Below are 18,858 nucleotides of genomic sequence, written 5' to 3'. Positions count from 1 at the left end.
CCATTACAACTTTCAAAAATTCTTACCAGTCCAAGATTGATGCTTTTTTGGCAGGCAGTATGCAGATTTATATTCAGGAATCTCTGGTTACCGATGCTGGTCTATTCATCTTTGTTAAAGGATAATTTCTTTGATTCGGCAATATCTTTTTTAATATCATTTTTGAATTTTTGTTTCACAGTTTCCATATGGTTATGAACAAGAGTATTAGATTTTTCGTTGGCTAGAAGCTTCATACCCCTTAAGGCCAATGATTGTCGAATAAACTCTGACCGAGTGATTTGACGAATTGATAAACCATATACTGCAGCCATTTTTGCAACAATTTCTTCAATTGATGTTTTGATTATGAAATTATCCAAAGTATATGTTTTTTTTTAGCTGTCGTTTCTGCCTCTGCTTTGTCAACATCAATGTTATGAATGCCACTTAGATGACGACGCATTGTTGACTTATTTCCATTTAAAATAGAAATTTTTTTATTGCATTCATTGCAGCATGCATAATTTTAGTCTGCCTTGGTGAAATGACTCCAAACGGTTGATCTTTTGTTTTTCGGCATGATTACTATTCTAGAAAATACCATTCTAGAATATGCGTGTATTCACGGCTGTAACTCCAATAATATTAACCATTTTTACCAAAATATTGCTAAAATTTTGACTAAATTTGTGTTGAGATGTTAGTAATCGCATTCTTATTGGTTAAAAAGAAGCATAGCTTTCTGTCAGGTCTAAAGTATTCCGAAACTTAATTCCATTCTATTTGCTTACGATTTGTTAAAAAATGATCTGCTTGTATCTCTGCGTGTATTTCTCTGTAATAAATGTTTGTTTTGTGAAACACGACATTTTCAATGTTTAACAATTTGTAATTTTGTTTTTTTACCGATACTAAGAAAATAAATATTTAATATTACATACACGTTACTACTTAAAAGTACATTGCTTCTATCAATAAAGATTAAAAATTCTTGCCTTTCTGTGTACTGTATTGTATGTACTGTAGGTCGCAACAAATTCATCTCTTTACCAAAACAAGTTTCAACACTGTTAAGGTATAAAAGTACTGGTAAAAGTAAAAGCATTATTTTACTGTATACATTTATAATCCTTTTATTGTTCCCACTTTACTTATCCGTAATACAATTACAAAAGTTTTGGTTTTTATATACTTAAAAAGGAGCAGTTTTATAACACCAATAAAATGTCTTCTAGGATTCTTAAGAAATATCTTGACAAATAAATAAAATGCAGAACGAAAAACATTTTGTATGTACAGACCTTGAAAGCCCATCGGGCTTTGATTCAAGTATCAAGCTCGAGCCTAAGCTCGTTCCAAACCCTACTGCCAACATCTTAAATACACTCGACGTCAAAAAATGCCAACAGATTATTGATCCAATATAGGTACCAGTTAATACCTAAGTGCCAATATAACAAACATATTCTCAGTTAAGAAGATTTATAAACACACTTTTTATAATATTTGTAAAATTTCAAATTAATTACAAAACAAATTACTTCTTTGAACAATATAAATTAAAATTTTTAAATACGTCTACTCATTTGTATATTTTAGAGGCTAAATACATAACATGGAAAACATCAACCAGTTAACAGACATAACCACTTTTCAAAAAGATCTCTTTTGCAATTAATGGCATATTAAAAATAATAAAATTTTTAAAGATATCAGAGCATTCTACTTTTCAGCATTCAACTGTTTTATATATAAAAAAGCACACTATTTTTAATGACTAGAGATTAACTATAAAATTTATATTTCATAATTATACAATAAAACAGTTTAAATAAGCAAAAAAATTTACTTTGCAAGTAAGAGCTTTCACACACGGATTTCCATCTGCCAAAGGAACTCCACAGTGCTGATCTGGATTGAATTCTTTGGCTATAAAATTAAAATAGATTAAAATATTTATATGAGCAAGTAAGTGTTGCAATGATGAAATTTATTACAACTATTTTTTTTTATTCACAATTATATATTCCTTTTAAAACCTTGTTTTAAAATTTTTTTAAAAAATATTTTATCATAATATTCTGTTTTAAGATTAATCAGGTATATGTTTTTATGTAAACATAACATACTACTTTAATAATATATATTGATTAAATTATTTTTAAAATATCATGCAAATAAAAAAATAAGATGTAAAAGATATAAGTGTTTACTTCAACATGCATTTCTAAAAACAATGCATACTTTATATGTGCAGCCTAATATAAAAAATTAGTATTTAATTTAGATCACGTGACAGAATTTTGCAGATCATTTATAAAATGAGAAGTTTTTATGCATAAGCACTCTTTTTCCTTATAAAAAGCCTTTAAATAAGAATTTTTTTGAATTACTGATATTTCAAAAGGAAATTAATTACGAGCATAAATGTCTTAAATACATAAAATTAGGAACTACGCGAGTTGAGTTCCTACAGTTTAATTAAATACTCATTACGCGTTAATTCCATTACAGCGGAAAAGATCAAATACATAAAAGTGACCAACCACATAAAACATCTCTAGCACAACACTATCACTATATAGCTTTTTCAATTTACCTGCATTTGCAGTCAGCAGTTGTTTTTGGCCTTTGAAACTTGTTAATTTCGAAAGACAAAACATCCTCCTTTTATCAAATACATATTTTTAAGCAGTATATTTATTATTTTATTAAGTATATACTTTTTTGCGTAACTATTTTATTATTTTGAAGTATTTATTTTTCAAAAGTATGTATTATTCATTATTACATTTCTATAAACAAATACTTCAATAATTTTTCCTGTGCACACGTATTTCCGATAATTACCACATACATTGGCAGTTTTGTACGCCTTACATGTGCTCATTTAATATCTGTAAACACTTCTGGTTGATGAGGTAAAATGACTTCCAATTCACTTAGTAGCAAGAGTGGTGTTTTCCGTAGAAACATACTTTACTTAGCTTACAGGCCACATCTAAAACAAAATTCTGCTATTCTGCTTTTATAATTTACACTTCCTTTACAAAATATCTAGTATTATTCAGTCAAAATCCACTCCATATTCTACTGGTTTTTTCATCTGGTGAAACTTGAGTAAACAAATTAATTTAACTAAGTGAACAAGAATTTTTTTATTCCCAATTTAGCAATAAGGTTAATACAGTCCTAGTTAAAAACTTACAGAAATATATGTCTTTTTGTTTGAAAGAGTTCTTTCCTTGCATGACTGATTTTTCCAACAAAACTAATTACCTTAGTTTACAAAAAAAAAAAAAAAAAAAAAAAAAAAAAAATCAAGTAAAGAAGCTGTTTACCATGATATTTCGTCTTATTTTATAACAAGGCTTATAATATTCCATTCAGGTTTGTAAGTATCCAGATGAGAGAAACTTATTTTTTCAGCTTAAAAACTGGACTATTTTAAAAAGAGATTTAATAAAAGAAGAAACTCCTTTCTCTATTAGTTTCAAAGTTTTGAATGAATTTAATGCACAGCAAAAAGGTTTAATGAAGGGTGCGGTAAGACCATTTCAAAGGGGAGCACCTGGTATAAATATCAATAAAAATTATGGATTTCAGAAAGCTTTAATTATACAAATATGTATATTACTATGTTTCTTATTTATTACAGAACAGTTTGCATGAATCAATAGCATACACAGCAAATTAAAATGTTGGTTTTAATTTAAAAACAATTTTCAATGAAAGCGTTCCATACCTCCAAAGAATGACGAATCTTAACAGATCTAGGCGATTTCATGCCAAACTACAATTATCTCATCATTTTAAACGTGCCTGGAGCTTTTGTTTCACGGTCAAATTTTGAGCCAATCCCATGACACGACACAAACTCAAAACAGATAGGTCTATAGGATTTTTTAATTTCTGGCTCTTATGCACATCATACTTTTCATGTGTATGTGATAAAATGTAACTGATATAAAAACCTCGATAAAGTACATGGATTTCCAACAGTTTTTTTATTCACTGCATAAGATGTTAGTCAAGCTATTTCTCATACAGTATTTTAAAGTGGAAATTTACTTGAAGAAACGGAGTCCTCTCTTCCGCAAGGAAATGATATTTTGGTACTTTTCCATTTCGCCAGCGCAAATCTCGCCAAGCAGACTTTATTGGCAACAACATAAAGTATGCACATAAAAAATGTTAACAAATGTTAGTTCTAAGAATTTTTTATTTTAAAGGCATAAACATTTTAATAGCATTTAAAATTTTGTAAAAAGCCAATAAATTTGTAAAAAGACATTAATTTAAGAATTTACTATGCTTTGATGATTCAACATCCTGAGATGCCGGTTTGTATAATGTGACCCCAAGTGATCTCATTCCACGTAAACTACGCTACAAAAATCTAATTCTCTCAGTAATTATTTACATTAATTTCAAGTTAAATCTTAGTTTGGAATACAAGTTCCAGCAAGGATATTCCGTTTGGCACCAGTTGTACCATTATTGGCGACTTTATCACCTGCGCCAGCAAAACGGAAAAGTACCGATTTTTTTTTCTTCTTTTAACTCTTTTGATTACATTCTCTTCATCCTCAAAGTTTTCTTAAAATGCAGTAGCATAATTAATCTTTTGTCTGGAAAAAACTGTGATCAAAAGTTTATGTTCTAAATTTCTTTTGTTTCTTTAATCAATTTCTCGAATTCTTAGAATCAATTCAAGATATAAGTAAATAAGGAGCTTCTTGTTTCCTTTTGAAAACAGATGATAGAATGCTATGCTGATTTTTCACTGGATAAATAAGACGGCAATTATGTACTAATTCAGATTTACTCTTGATAGGTGGAACAATCCAATTATCACTAGATGAACACATTTCTTCATCACAAACAGCTTCCAAACTAGAATTAATATCTGATTATGGTTATAAAACATTTTAAAATTTCTTCTGCTGATAAATATTGTATTATTCAAAGATCTATGCAGCATACTTATATAAGGATATAACAATCTTTAAGAAAAAAATAAAATAAATAAATAAATAAATAAAAGAGGCATTAATTTTATGCCAAGTACTTTAACAAAATTCTATCTAAAATAAAATATTAAAAAGTGGTTTGCACATATAGTAGTACTATATTCCTATTTCTCCCTCAAACCAGTTAACAGGTTTCTTTATGACTGATGTTACAAGAATTGACCTACCATCACGGACAAAAAAGCTAAAAATAGACAAAATGAGAAATTTTCAGGAGAGTCTGAAAGATCACCAATTTCAAGTAAACAAAACTGCAGATACAAAAATTACTGTTTAAAATGGGAAACTATACTATTCCACTAAAATGAGAAATTTAGGAGGGGTGGACTTAGATGTTTAAAAGGAAAATATGTCAGTAATTTAAAAGTAAAATGAATAGTAACTAAAGTAATATCCAGGCTTCTCTCTAATATAGTTCAGAAGAACATTTATACGAAACATGCAAGAATGTCTAGTAAAAGTATCATTCTGCAATATGACAAACAGGACTACCATATAACACCTATACAGCAGCAACTACTGACCAACTGCATTGACAGAAATTGCCACATCTACCCAATATCCTCAGATTAGTTTCCTAATAATTCTTCGTTCTCTGTCTCCCTCCAGTGAAGAAGTATCTAAGAACAGGAAAGTTTGCCATTCTTTAAGGATCTGCTAACAAAATTCTACACTGCTGTAATATAGAAACACGCTACTAAACGGTGGCAATAGCAAGGAACTTTATCAAAATGGATGTCCCTTCCACCATACATATGTAAGTGCATACGTTTTTGATTTTACTCTGCGTTAAACCAATTGACACATTGCACATTTTAATATATTCACAGACACTATTCAAATCAATTTCCTTTAAGCTCTGATACACTTTTCCTCTATTTATGCCAATAACATCCATAAAATTATGGCGATTCTGTAATTTTTTGATTCCTCAGTTTAAATCTAGGTGAAGACATGTAAGCATGGCAAAATTGGAGCCTCCACAGAGCTGGCACAAACTGAGAGGGGGATGGCATATTTATTACATTTTTTGGGGACTGGTGGTCTGGATATCAGATTTTGGACTATATATATATATATATATATATATATATATATTAAGTAAGAGGAATGTTAAAAGGATAATGCTAAAAAATACATTTGACACTATAGTTCCTTAGCAAAAATGTAAAATCATGTAACAACTAGAAACAATATTATAGTAAAAGCTATCTTGTAAAAACTAAATGTAAAAATTACAAATTAAGATGACTTCAAAATTTAAAACGGTGAGAAAAAATTAAGAAATTTTAACTCTCAAACAAATTTAAAAAGAACTCTTGTAAAAATTAAATACATTTCAAATATACAGTAAATATGTACAAGAAATTGCAATAAATGTTAAAAAGCTCATGTGCATGTGTGTGTATACGTACATAAATTATATATATCCATATGTATAAGAATTTCATTACTTTCATACTAACACTGTGATTACATTAATAAAGACTTATTTTTTACACATGTGATGGTACAGTTTTAAAGACCATGGTCTCGGAAATGCTTACTAATGAATATGTGAATCCTGGTAAAAATTTATTTGATATTCTAAAATGCAAGTGAACTTACTTCAGAGTTAATAAAAAGTATAAATGAGAATTTTTCATATCTATTCATATGTTAACAGATGATATACAATACACACTCGTAAGAATTACATTAAATTCACAGAAAAAATACTAACAAAATATAAGCAGAGTCTATACATTAAACAGATTATTAAGTAAAAATTTACCTTTAAATTGTTTTACCAAATTTTCTGTTTTTATTGTTGTTAATGCAGAATTAATAGGAATCGTGTTATTCAAAACTACTACTGGTGAAATATTTGATAGAGTCTCTGAACTAAAGTTTTTTATATTCACATATGAATCTGATATAATACCAGAATTGGAAAATCGAAAAGTTCTAGAAATGGAATGATCCCCAGGTCCTGGACCTGATGTGGAAGGCAAGTACTGATAATGAGGCAGAACAGATGAATTGCTTCTAATACTTTCTTCTATAGGACTCAATTTCTGAGAGCTATTTTTAATACTTTCTCCTGTAGGGCTTAATTTCCGAACTACAACTTTTGCTGAGAGTATTTGGTCAATAGAATGATTAAAAGGAACGCCATTATTAGATGATGATGAATAAGTGTCCTTCTTATCATTCCTTCCTGTATTTGAAAGTTTGGCCCCTTCAGATATCCTGCTGTTGATTTGATTGATTTGAGTTAATGATGCACTTGTTTTATGTGAATCAGAAGAGTTTGTAATACATTTTTCTGCAAAAGAAGAAACTGCTTCAGTAAATAAATAATATTAATTACATTTAGATACAATATGAAATTTTTAAGCATAAAGAAAATTTGAATTAAAAAAAGCTTTCTTTCTGAAACAGCAAATTTGAATCCCACTTTCTTTCTTTCTTTTTTTTTTTTTTTTTTTATTAAAACAATAATCAAATATTGGCACTTGTCTTCTGTGGCGGCCTGGTGGTACATACCTGCACTGGCGAGAAAAAAAAAAAAAAAAAAAAAAAAAAAAACAGTTACTGGTCTGCATATGCGCTAGAAACAAGCGGTAGCCAATTTACACACGTACAAGACACAGACAATTATCGATATGCACGTATGCAAGAAACAGTTACCGATCTGCTGATGTGCGAGAAACAAAGTTATGATTGACCCATATGCGAGAAATAGTTAATAATCTAATTGGTTTTTCATATATTGCTTTATGCCAATATAGTGCTTCACTGTCAAATAAATACTCATTCTTCCATCAGCCAAAACGGAAAATATATTTGATGGCTGAGGTACTGTTAGCAGTAACTACTGACCTGTTACCTTTCTGCTGGCCACCAGAATGATTCTTTAAAAAAATATTTTTGGATATATTTATATACGTTATTTTTTTTTTCAAACTTCTAACAAAACTGCATTAAATAAAAGAATAAATAGAATTTTCCAGTGTGTTTAGAATTTTGCAGCACGTTTATATATGTTATTATGTTAAATAACTTGATTATACGTAACTGTATTAAGTACAATAATTAATTTACATATTAATGAAGTTCTATTAAATTATGCTATTTTAAACAAACTACATGCAAAATTGTAAAAAAATAAATACAAATTCATATCAAATTCCTTCTATATATATATATTAAATACCCGTTGTGTGTAATTATTGAACGAATTACTATTTACCATAGCCAATTTCATTTTCTTGCATGCTTTATATGATTTGGTAACAAACTGCTCTATCTTAATCCTGAATTGCACCAACAGCTTTCTCTCACCAAGGCTCCCACAGAAGACCAATACTCAAAAAAGCAGATAGAAGAAGTAAAGAAAAATTTCTCTGAATTAAAGAAAATGAGCAAATATAGCAGAAACATACTTCTATGCGACTCTATAGCTTGAGGTTTTATGCTTCTACGGCAGTTATTACAGATGACTAGGCAGACATCGTCATACACAGGACAGTAGCCAAATAAACCCATATCTGCAAATATTAAGCAGGAAAAGGTATTAATATAATTATTCAATCTACTTTTTAAAAATTTCAAAAGAAGCAATATAAATTAAATTTCAGTAAAGAACGCGTAAGATAGTAAGGTACTACCATTCAGGACACACATCTTCATTTCAGGTATATTTCTAATACAAGATGAATACATTTCACATTATGTACTATAATTTATCAATTTGAGCAAATTTATTATTTAAAGTAAAATTTAAAATACACAAAGAAAACTTTCAAATAATATCAGTAGTTAATAGTATTAACATCATGTGCAAGGTGAACTATACTAGAAATGAAAACCACCTATACATAATTTAAAAAAAGCTAAAAATGCTTCAACAATTTATCCCATTGCAAAATATGCCCTCTAGCACATGATTCAGTAAGAAGCATTTTCTGCTCTAAAAGACTAAGTTAAGAGACTACTGGAGGAGTTAAAGCAACAAGAATCAGTATAACAGTCATAAATTTGCAGGACTAATTTTTAAACCTTTGTAATTAGTCCAACAAATTTATGAATATTACTACAATTCTTGTTCCTTTAACTCCTCCAATAATTGTTATTCAGCGTGTTATTTTAACTCAAATTCCACAGGATACTGACTGCTAAAGGTTAATCTGCATTGATTAGGTTAAAAAATGGAAATCATAGCAATAGAAGATATATTTTTCTTTCTTTACCCCATAGTGCTACCCTCGACGCATATTGTTTCATGTTTAATGATTAGAATACTATTTGAAGAACTGCCATCCTGACAATACAGTAGCTTTCTGCTAGTCTGAGGAGGAAAAAATACTGGATCATTTGAAAATAATTATGAAGTTATCTACAAGCATGTAAAGTGTCATAGGTTTATGGCAAAATCACAAAACACTGTGCCTATTCACTTACCCTCCTTCAATACAATACGAGATGCTTTGCATTCAAGATTGTTGGGATTGATATTTCTGGATATCTCTTCCTTAAAAATTGGACTAAAGTCTGGACTTATACATGGGTGTTATTTATAGAGCTGTGGATTTAGAACTTATTGCTGTGTTATTTAGAGCTGTGGATTTAGAACTAAGTATACAAGCATTTACTCAGTCACTGAAATTTATAGCCCAATGTGACAGACTGTCTACCATATGTTCAGATAATGGTACCAATTTTGTTAGTGCTTATAATGTACTGACAAATATAAATTAGAAAGATATCAAATGTAATGAAAACTTGAAACCCCACCAGCACTACTGAAGTTTGACTTACTGCTGATGGAAGGTGGATGATGAAAGTGCTAATTTACCTAGGTTTGAAAACACTCTGATGTGTCTTTCCCATATATGCATGCATATACAGTACAGTCTTTAATCTGGACTCGTCGGGACTTTGGCGATTCCGGATTATAGATCATCAATTTAAATCTGGTAAGATGGCATGCAGAAATTATAAAATTAAAAATATGAAACCATAATTTATGAAATAAAGAGCAATTATGATCTAAAGGGTATCAATTTACAAAAAAAAGCTTAATATTTATTTGTCTACTTTATTAACCTTTTAACTGTCATGCCTGAAAATAATCTCGGGCACAGCACTGGTATTCCAAAATGTCACGCCCGAATATTACTCGGGCTAATTTTTTTTGAGTGCATCGTATTGTTATACCCAAATATATATCGTGAGAAGTTTCTTTCAGCTTCAGTTCAACAGATGGCAGCATTTTACTGAAGGTTTCAAAGGATAGAGGTTAAAGTTCAAAGTGTGCGGCATTTTTTTAATTTTTTGACTGCAAGGCAAACATTTCATTTTTGAAATAAATAAATAAAAAAATTTACAATTTATGCACCCAAATCATCAAAATAACTTGACAGTTAAAAGGTTAACATTTCTTTCATTACGCATAGTCGAAATTAGAAAATTGCAACCAGAAAACTATTTGATGCGTATTCGTGATATTTATAATGACGAGGAAATTTATTTAAATCATATCAGAGTACATAGAGATGAAACACTACATTTAGTAAGGAATTATAAGCCAAATAAAATAAAAACATCTGCCGTGAAGATGAGGATAGCGCTGACAAATCAACTTCCAGTTCATTGCATGCTGCGACGTTCAATTCAATCTGCCATTTGAATTGAATAAAGATGTGGAATCAAAACAGCTAACTTCTTCTTCGTCGTCACTGGATTCCACATTACATTCAGCCAACACAATATCTGGATTTTGATGGCAAGCATTGTCATCCTTGTGCCTGACTGCCACAATATGACATTACAAAAATCATTACAGTACAAAGTCCGAGATCCAGACTTGTTGGAACTTTGAAAATGTGATTTATGAAATAATGAAGCATTTATGATCTAAAGGTTATCAAAATTTATAAAAAAAGCTTAATATTTATTTGTTTACTTTACTTAAATTTTTTTTTTTCAATGTAAGTTATTTAAGCTGCTTCATTTTTCGTGCTAATTTTTTCTTTTTAAATCTATTGCCTGTCACTTCCTTCACTATTGGTAGCAGTATTTTCTGCATACAGAATCACACAACAGATTTCGCTGTCCATTTATTAATTGGATGATTAGGGCATTGTCATCGCTAAGAAAAACTTCTATCATATCACCTTCATTTACTACAGCTTCTCCACAATTCGTTACAAAATCCATTAATAGGAAAATTTCATCTTTGGTTTGCGATATCCAAAAACCTTTAAATTTGTGGCTATTATTTTCATCATTCTCATCATGAAATATGGTTGCTGGCCATAAATTATGCAAAGAATTTTTTAAAGTATCTGGAGACATCCTCCCATGACCTTGCGATGCTCCACACAGCAGATTTTATGCTAAAATATTTCAAAAATTCTTGAACAGCCTTGCCATTATTCAAGAAATTTAACGTGGATTTTAAAAATGCTACTTTATATTTGCATTTCAGTGCATAATATTTCAATATCCATAGGCTAAATGATAGACATACAATTTGGAGAAAAGAATGATATGGATACATTACCTTTGATTAAAACTTTAAGTGAAGTACGAGCCGAACAATTGTCTATAATCAGGACAATTTTTGCATCATCGGGTAAACTGAAATGTTGCCGAATGTCGGGTATGATATGATTTTAAAACCAATCATTCATTAACGCTGGTGTTATCAATGCTCTTTCATTTGGACGATATATAACGGGGATAATCTTTACTCTTTAATGTTGTGTATTTTTTCTAATTATGAAAAGTTTACATTCGTGTGTTCCTGCAGCATTTGCGCATGCCAAAATTATTAGTCTCGCTTTTGAATCTTTGACACCAGTTGGAGGCTTTTCTGTAGATGTTGCCAAGGTATTTTTTGATACATACTGCCTGGAAAGACTAATTCTATCAACATTGTAAATTTATTCTGAAGATACCTTTTACCTATTAATGAATTCATCCGCAAATTGTTCAGCAGTTTCAGTATCAGCTGAAGCTTTTTTACCTGAAATTTTAATTTGTTTATTTTTAAATTTGGTTAGCGAACTTGTCAATTATATGCACTCAGTTTTTAAGTTCATTTCTTCATGAAATATTTTGGCTTCAGTCATTAGCACTGGACTTGTCAATGGCATGCCCTTGCTGCAATGTTGTTTGACCCATTCAATCATCATTTTGTCATGATTGTCACTCTTAGAATAATGGATATTTTTTCTGTTATTCACTGCTAATGGGGTGTCAGAATCCACACACACAGAAGAAAAGAAAAGAAAAAAAAAGAAAAAGTTTCTTATGTCATAAACAGTTGACTGTCCAATGTTTCCAATAACTTCCAAGCCATTCTCCTTTTTGAGACGGGTATACCTTTATCCATTTTCCACAGCAATTCCACGTTTTGTTTAATGGATGTCGAAACAGGCTTTCACTTTGTAGATACTGTTGCAGCTCCAGAATTAGAAATTCTTTTCAACATAATTAAAAGTTCAAACTTTAATTGCTATAAAATTGCTGTAATAGTAATGGCCTGCAAAAAATAACAAGCTGGATCAAATCAGAAAGATAAGGAACAGCACAATCTGCTATATTAACTGAAATTCCTTTGGAATCAGTAAAGCACAATTTTAGCCTAGCTTAATAGCGTCCACTATACATTATTAGCTATGGATCATGAGACTGGCGACAAAAGACAAGTTGTTCTGCTAAATTTTGTTTTGTTTCTTCGCCCATCGAGACAAGTAAGCCTGAAGTGTATTAGTTATTTATTATACTTACATCTATATCTTACACATGCTTAGGCTTACCTGGGTCCTGAATAAATACATTCCCACATACACTAAAGGCTTATCAAGTGCTGGCATTAGATATCTCAGTGCCCCTGATGCAATCTCTATGTGTCTTAAATTCTGCTATCAAGTGCCTCTTAAAGTTCTAAATTTTTGCCAACATACAAAAAATCAATTCATACCAAAAAAAAAAAGTTGGAAATTGCTTTGAGGTCCATATTTTAGATCATTCCAGATATTGGATTTCTAGATCTTGGACTTTGTACTGCATAAATGTTAGAAATTATTTGAAAGGCAAACACTTGGCAACATATTTTTTAGCCTTATTAGTATCCATGTGTTATTTGAAAGATGATACGTCATAAAAGCAAGGGAAAGTTATAAGCATTATTTGAAAAGCGATACATTACAAAACTTATTTGATACAAAAGTAAGGATAAGTTATAAAGCACTATATGTTACTGTTTGAAATGCAAACATTCAACAAGAACACATTTTTTAGCATCACAAGCCTCCATGCATTACAAAAATATACATACCACAAAAGTTCAGATAACGTCGTTCAGAGCATTGCAAGTAATATGTGTTATGTTTTGAACATTTGCATGTTGGACGATGACATTTTTTAGCATCATAAGGATTATGAAAATAGAGGTAATTTCCGATTACCAGCAACACCACTGAAAAGTTTATGTACTCAGCAACTTCAAAGAGCATTTCCAAATTTAGTGAGTACTTTGGAACTGAAACTTTGGTTTCTGAACACATTATTGGCTTTACAGAAACACTTGTTTGGGTATCTTTACATCTATTTAAAAGTTGCATCCTGTGTCTTTGAAAGCGAGACTTCACCAAAGATAACTGAAACTGCAAAACTGGTTCATCGCTCTGCTAAAACACCGAAATTCTCGTAGGAGAAGATACAATCTATAGTCACACTGCCAAAAATACTTGTGGGCAGCAATAGGAAAGAATGATACATGCAAATGTAAATAAACATTACTTTCTTGTCACATAGTGGGTTATCGCAAAAATACTGCTGATGTGGTAGGTTGGATCAACAATACTTTTTGCGACCTTTTGGTTGAGGTGCGCATAATCAGAGCAGGTGAGTTATAAGCGCCACTGATATAATTTAAATATTTACAGAAATTTACTACAATATTCTATAAGCAATTTTATAGCACAAGTATGGCCAACTTCTATATATACAGTAAGACAAATTATAAAGAGATAATTAAATTAAAATCAATTGCTTTTCCTTTAACATTAAATCCCTTTCTTGATTATACAGTGGCTCAAACAACTGAGAATACATACCTTTACTTGATAAATCTAACTTTCAATATAAATAACACATTACCAAGAAATGAAAACATGTTTTTATTTTTACACAAAACAAATGGTTCAATTTAAAGTGAAAAAGAATAATCAACCAAAAAATTCTCAAATGAAAAAATTCAGAAGCATTTTAAATACACATATGTAGATTTTTGCCTAAAAAAATTAAGAATACACCAATTAAATTTTTGCGATAACACATTAAAAAAATGTCGAAATTTTTTTCGCATGTCCTTTGGTTTTAATGATCCATTCCAAACGTCGAGATCATTTCACTTACATAGCGGCCTGAACTACTAGGAGTTATTGCCACAACAATTTCAGTGTGCCCTAGGGCAATTGCAGTTGTAAAAGGTTAAGGGATCATTATCTCGCAACTAAGGCGAAAAACATGAAGCGAAGTAAAGTCAAGGGTGGAGTAAAATTCACAATTAGCGAAAATCAATTAAAGTTCTAAGATTTAGGTAAAGAAGAAAGATTATTTGTCGAGGCCAGTCACCCACCCAAGTACTGCCCCCGAGAGCGACTGCTGCATTTTATCATTCAAGTCCAAAGTAAGTGAAGATTTTCAGCAAAATAATCTAATTGTTCAAAAATAGTTCTCTATTCACTTTCTGCGAATTTCATTAGTATGAGTGCGGCATTAAATCCAGAGGTTTACTTCTCTGCTGGAGATTTTACATTACAAGTTTTCTGTATGTGAGAAATTATGTTTCCAAGGAAATTGTTGATAGTTAGGTCTTGTAACTTTTATCTTACCCTTTTTTTCCCAGTCTTTGAAGAAATCCTCTTTTTTTGCCTTAGATTGCGTCCATTTATTCGAGTATTCAACCAATCTTTTGTCGTATCTGAAGATATTAAATAACAAGCTGGATCAAATCAGAAAGATAAGGAACAGCACAATCTGCTATATTAACAAGTTTATCCCATTCTTTTTTTAACACGTTTTAAATGCACTTTTTATAAAAATTTTGAGTTTTTGGACCCGTTTCGAGTGTGGCCACAGATTTTTTACAACATTGATGTCTGGGAACTGTGGTGGTGTATGTAACTGTTTACAATGAAAAAGACATCCCATTTTGACGTTATGTGCCATGTGCTTGGGATCATTGTTGTGTTGGAATATGAAATTTTGATCTAAACCTAACTTTTTAACACTTTCTTTTAGATTATTGTGGAGTATATTCAAGTAAACCATATGATTCATAATGCCATCTTTAAAAACTAAATTTCTTATCCCAGTTGAAGCCTTATAACCCCAAATCATGATGCAGCTAGCACGTTTAACTTTAAGACTTAAATTTTTTGGATCCAAAGCGGTGTTGGGCTTTCTCCATACAGTATAATGCCAAAAATGTTGAATTTACTTTCATCATCGAATATAACTTTCTTTCAAAAGTTATTCATCTTCAACTGATAGTTTTCGCAAATTCTAAATGATTTTTCTGATTTTCCAAGTCGATAAATGGTTTCTTTCTAGCAATTCTACTTTTATCTCCAGCTTGCCTAATTACATTTCAAGCAGTTTCAGCACTTCTGCCAATGATTTGAGAAGTTTCTGCAGCAAGTTTAACTGCACTTACTTTAGGATCAATCTTCACATCTTTCAAAATTTTTCTTTTTTCAACATGAGTCAGAATACCTTTTCTTCTTCTTCTACTTTTATTTTCAATGAATTCACCACTTTTAAATTTTCCAATGATTTTTCTGGACACACGTGTGACTTCTACCAACAATTTTAACTATTTCACAATAAGATTTTCCTTTTTTATATAATCTTAGTAGGAATTTCCTTACATCGATACTGGTTTCTCTTTGAGGAGCCATTTTCTATTTAAAAGTATGGCTTTAAGTTCATATAACAAACCTCATCACAAAAGTGAAAAGGTTTAAGATACGATTACATAACATTAGAAAAAACACAAGCCATATACAAAAAATGCAGTAGTAGTTAAACATATTTTTTATTGGTGTATTCTCAATTTTTTGAGGCAAAAATCTGCATATATTTATTTAAAATGCTCCTGAAATTTTTCATTTTATTATTTTTTCATGAGAAAATAATAAAATGGGATTTAACCCCTTAACTGCGGCGGGCGTATATATATGCCTTGCTCAGCCGATGCGTTAACTGCCCCAGGCGTATATATACGTTCTTCCAAACTGCTATCATTTGCTTTGCGCTGCTACACCTAAAATTATTCGCAAAGTTAACGCATCGGCTGCGCATCTGGGGCAGTTAATGCATCGGCTGAGCAAGGCGTATATATACGCCCGCGGCAGTTAAGGGGTTAATGTAGCAAGCCTCCATGTGGTGGACCCTGAATAATGCAACGTCTGCTACTGCCGCTTTCCTCGAATCTTGCGATTCATTCGAACTGTAGTGCCAATAAAGGATAAGGATTTGCAACGACCGAGAGTTCTCCAGTGAAATGCTGGCAATATTTCTCACGAAAAAGAAAAATTCAATTGCTGACTATTCTAAACTTTAATGATATAGATGGTTTTATTATTGAGGCTAATTTATCTCATTGTAAGGATTATGTTAATTTTATTAACAGTTAAACTTTAAGTTAAAGTTGCTTTCCTGTCAAATTCTTAACTTCAACTTACTACTTCCAGCCAGAAATTAGTTTTAGAATCTCAGCTGAATACATAATGAGGAAGAGCAGTATTTAACCGCAAAGTTCTTTGGTCTTAGCGAGAGAGAATCAGAGTTTCCGATTTAAAAGCGTCTGCCTTTTGGCCACTCTCTCTTTCAAAGCTATTATTATGCTCGGCCGTACTCAGGCCCTTGCGAAACTTCGTAGTCAAAGAAGTTAAGGGGCCAGCTCGATTTGAATCTTGATAGCTTCGGCTATATTTCTTTAATTAATCTTAGTTTTAGTTCAATTCTTAGTCTCTTAAGTTCAAGCCCAAGTGTCGGCTTTGATTGTACACTCCAAGATGGAGTTTTGTTAAATCTTATTGGAATAATAAAGGGTTAATTACCCTTCCATCTTGTTGTTTCTTGTCACACGAACTTAAGCGATTATTCGCTAACTAGTTCTTAAGATTCATCACTTTAATAAGTAACTGAGAATTACACAAAGTGAAAATCGGATAGAATAGACTTTAAGGTACCCCTTGTATTATGGCCCTTTCTTTGATTTATCGCCAAGTTGTTGTTTCATTTATGGTAGCTTGAGTAGTTGAATGTTATAGAAACCCTATTGTGACGTAATCGGGTGCACGATTCTGGGAAATTTTGAATCATAGGATGTTTTGTAAGCATTTTTGTGGTGTGTGTTGGTTTGATTCTTTAGACTGTAGAATGGCCGAATGTGGTAAGATAAATTTAAATTTTCTGTACGATTTGGAGCGAAAGGAGAAAAGAGCTTTAATTGACTGCTGTGTAAATGAAAGTTTACTTAGTAGCCATTATAAGTGTCCTGTATGTTGGAAGGATATGCGTCTAGTCGAACGTAAAAACCGTTTAGATGGATTTGAATAGGTTTGTAGGAAGAAAGGTTTAGATGGTCACTACGTGAAGCATTCGATCAGAAAGAGTACCTGGTTTGAAAAAATGTCATTTGAGTATGATTGATATTTTGATTTTTACGTGGCTCTGGGTGTACGAAGCAAATTCGAAAATCATGGTAAGTGAATATTTGCTTTTGGTAGTGTTGTAAATATGTATAACATGTTTTTCCTTTTTTATGTTATTTTATTGCTTGGTTTAAAATTTATTTTATTGAGATTATGTATTTTTTGTTTGCCTACATTTTAGAATTTGGTGCTCCTTTGACGTTTTAAGTGAAAATATATCGATGTATACGTGGACAAAGTAAAGGGAGTGCGCAATGCAAGTTTGTGCAATTCTGGGATTTTTTTTTTTTAAATGAAAATAGGTCGATGTGTACATGCATAAAGTTAAAAGAGTGCACAATGCCATTTTTTTGCAATTCTTTTTTTTTTTTAAGTGAAACTAGGTCGATGTGTACATAAATAAAGTCAAAGGAGTGCACAGTTTAATTTTTGTGCAATTCAGGGTTTTTTTTAAGTGAAAATAAGTCGATGTATACATGGATAACGAGTTTCTGCAATTGTTTGTCTTGTTATTTTGGCTTTGTGTAGCGGCGATGTTTGGTGCAAAAATCGCCGCTTCGCAAGCCAAAATAACGAGTCGAAGAATTGCACAAAATCGGTATCCATGTACCGCCAAAAATCGCCAAGGGGTACCCTAAACTATACTTTTACTGTGAAAATCTTACATCATGAATCACTGAAATTCCACACTTTTGGACCTTATTATTTTTAAATTGTTCCCAAATCCAAGAGAATCGCTAGTGGTATTTTGGTTTGTGTAAAAAATGGCCAGATTTCTGATTTTCATGAAGTTAGCGATCTCTCCTCATACAATGGAGCCGAAATAGTAAAACTGGATGTGTGGAAATTGAAGAAACAATTTAAAATTAATGGCTGTTACAGTCCACCGAGTAACACCAAACTTGACTGGCTCCAGTAGAACAATTCTTTGTAGCGATTTTAATGCTGCACTTTCAATTTTACATCTATGAAATCACTAAGGAATTCTGTTACACACAGATGGAATTTTACTAACACTAATTGGAATGCCTTTACTCTACATCTTGAATCTATTTTTGGATCTACTTCTAGTTTCTGTGAAGCAGGTGAGAGTACTGATTGCACCTTTTCTAAATTTTTTT

General features: G+C 31.1%; 1 protein-coding gene across 7 annotated transcripts in view; it reads right to left on the bottom strand.

Annotated features, from left to right (window-relative positions):
• Positions 1–18,858, bottom strand: part of LOC118194378 (uncharacterized) — a 139,510-nt gene that overhangs the window by 110,904 nt on the left and 9,748 nt on the right. For all 7 annotated transcript variants that reach the window (XM_085813513.1, XM_085813515.1, XM_085813514.1 and 4 more), the window contains 3 exons: positions 8,444–8,548; positions 6,790–7,323; positions 1,832–1,911 (listed from right to left, as the gene is read on the bottom strand). In XM_085813513.1, the coding sequence (XP_085669639.1) occupies positions 1,832–1,911; positions 6,790–7,323; positions 8,444–8,548 (719 nt within the window). The remainder of the gene's footprint in view (positions 1–1,831; positions 1,912–6,789; positions 7,324–8,443; positions 8,549–18,858) is intronic.

Source organism: Stegodyphus dumicola, chromosome 3 (genome assembly GCF_044657685.1).
Source record: "Stegodyphus dumicola isolate Sdum_Otavi_A_Nest chromosome 3, ASM4465768v1".
NCBI lineage: Eukaryota > Metazoa > Arthropoda > Arachnida > Araneae > Eresidae > Stegodyphus > Stegodyphus dumicola.
The sequence above is the reverse complement of the archived record's forward strand: the minus strand, read 5'-3'. Positions and strand labels throughout refer to the sequence as shown.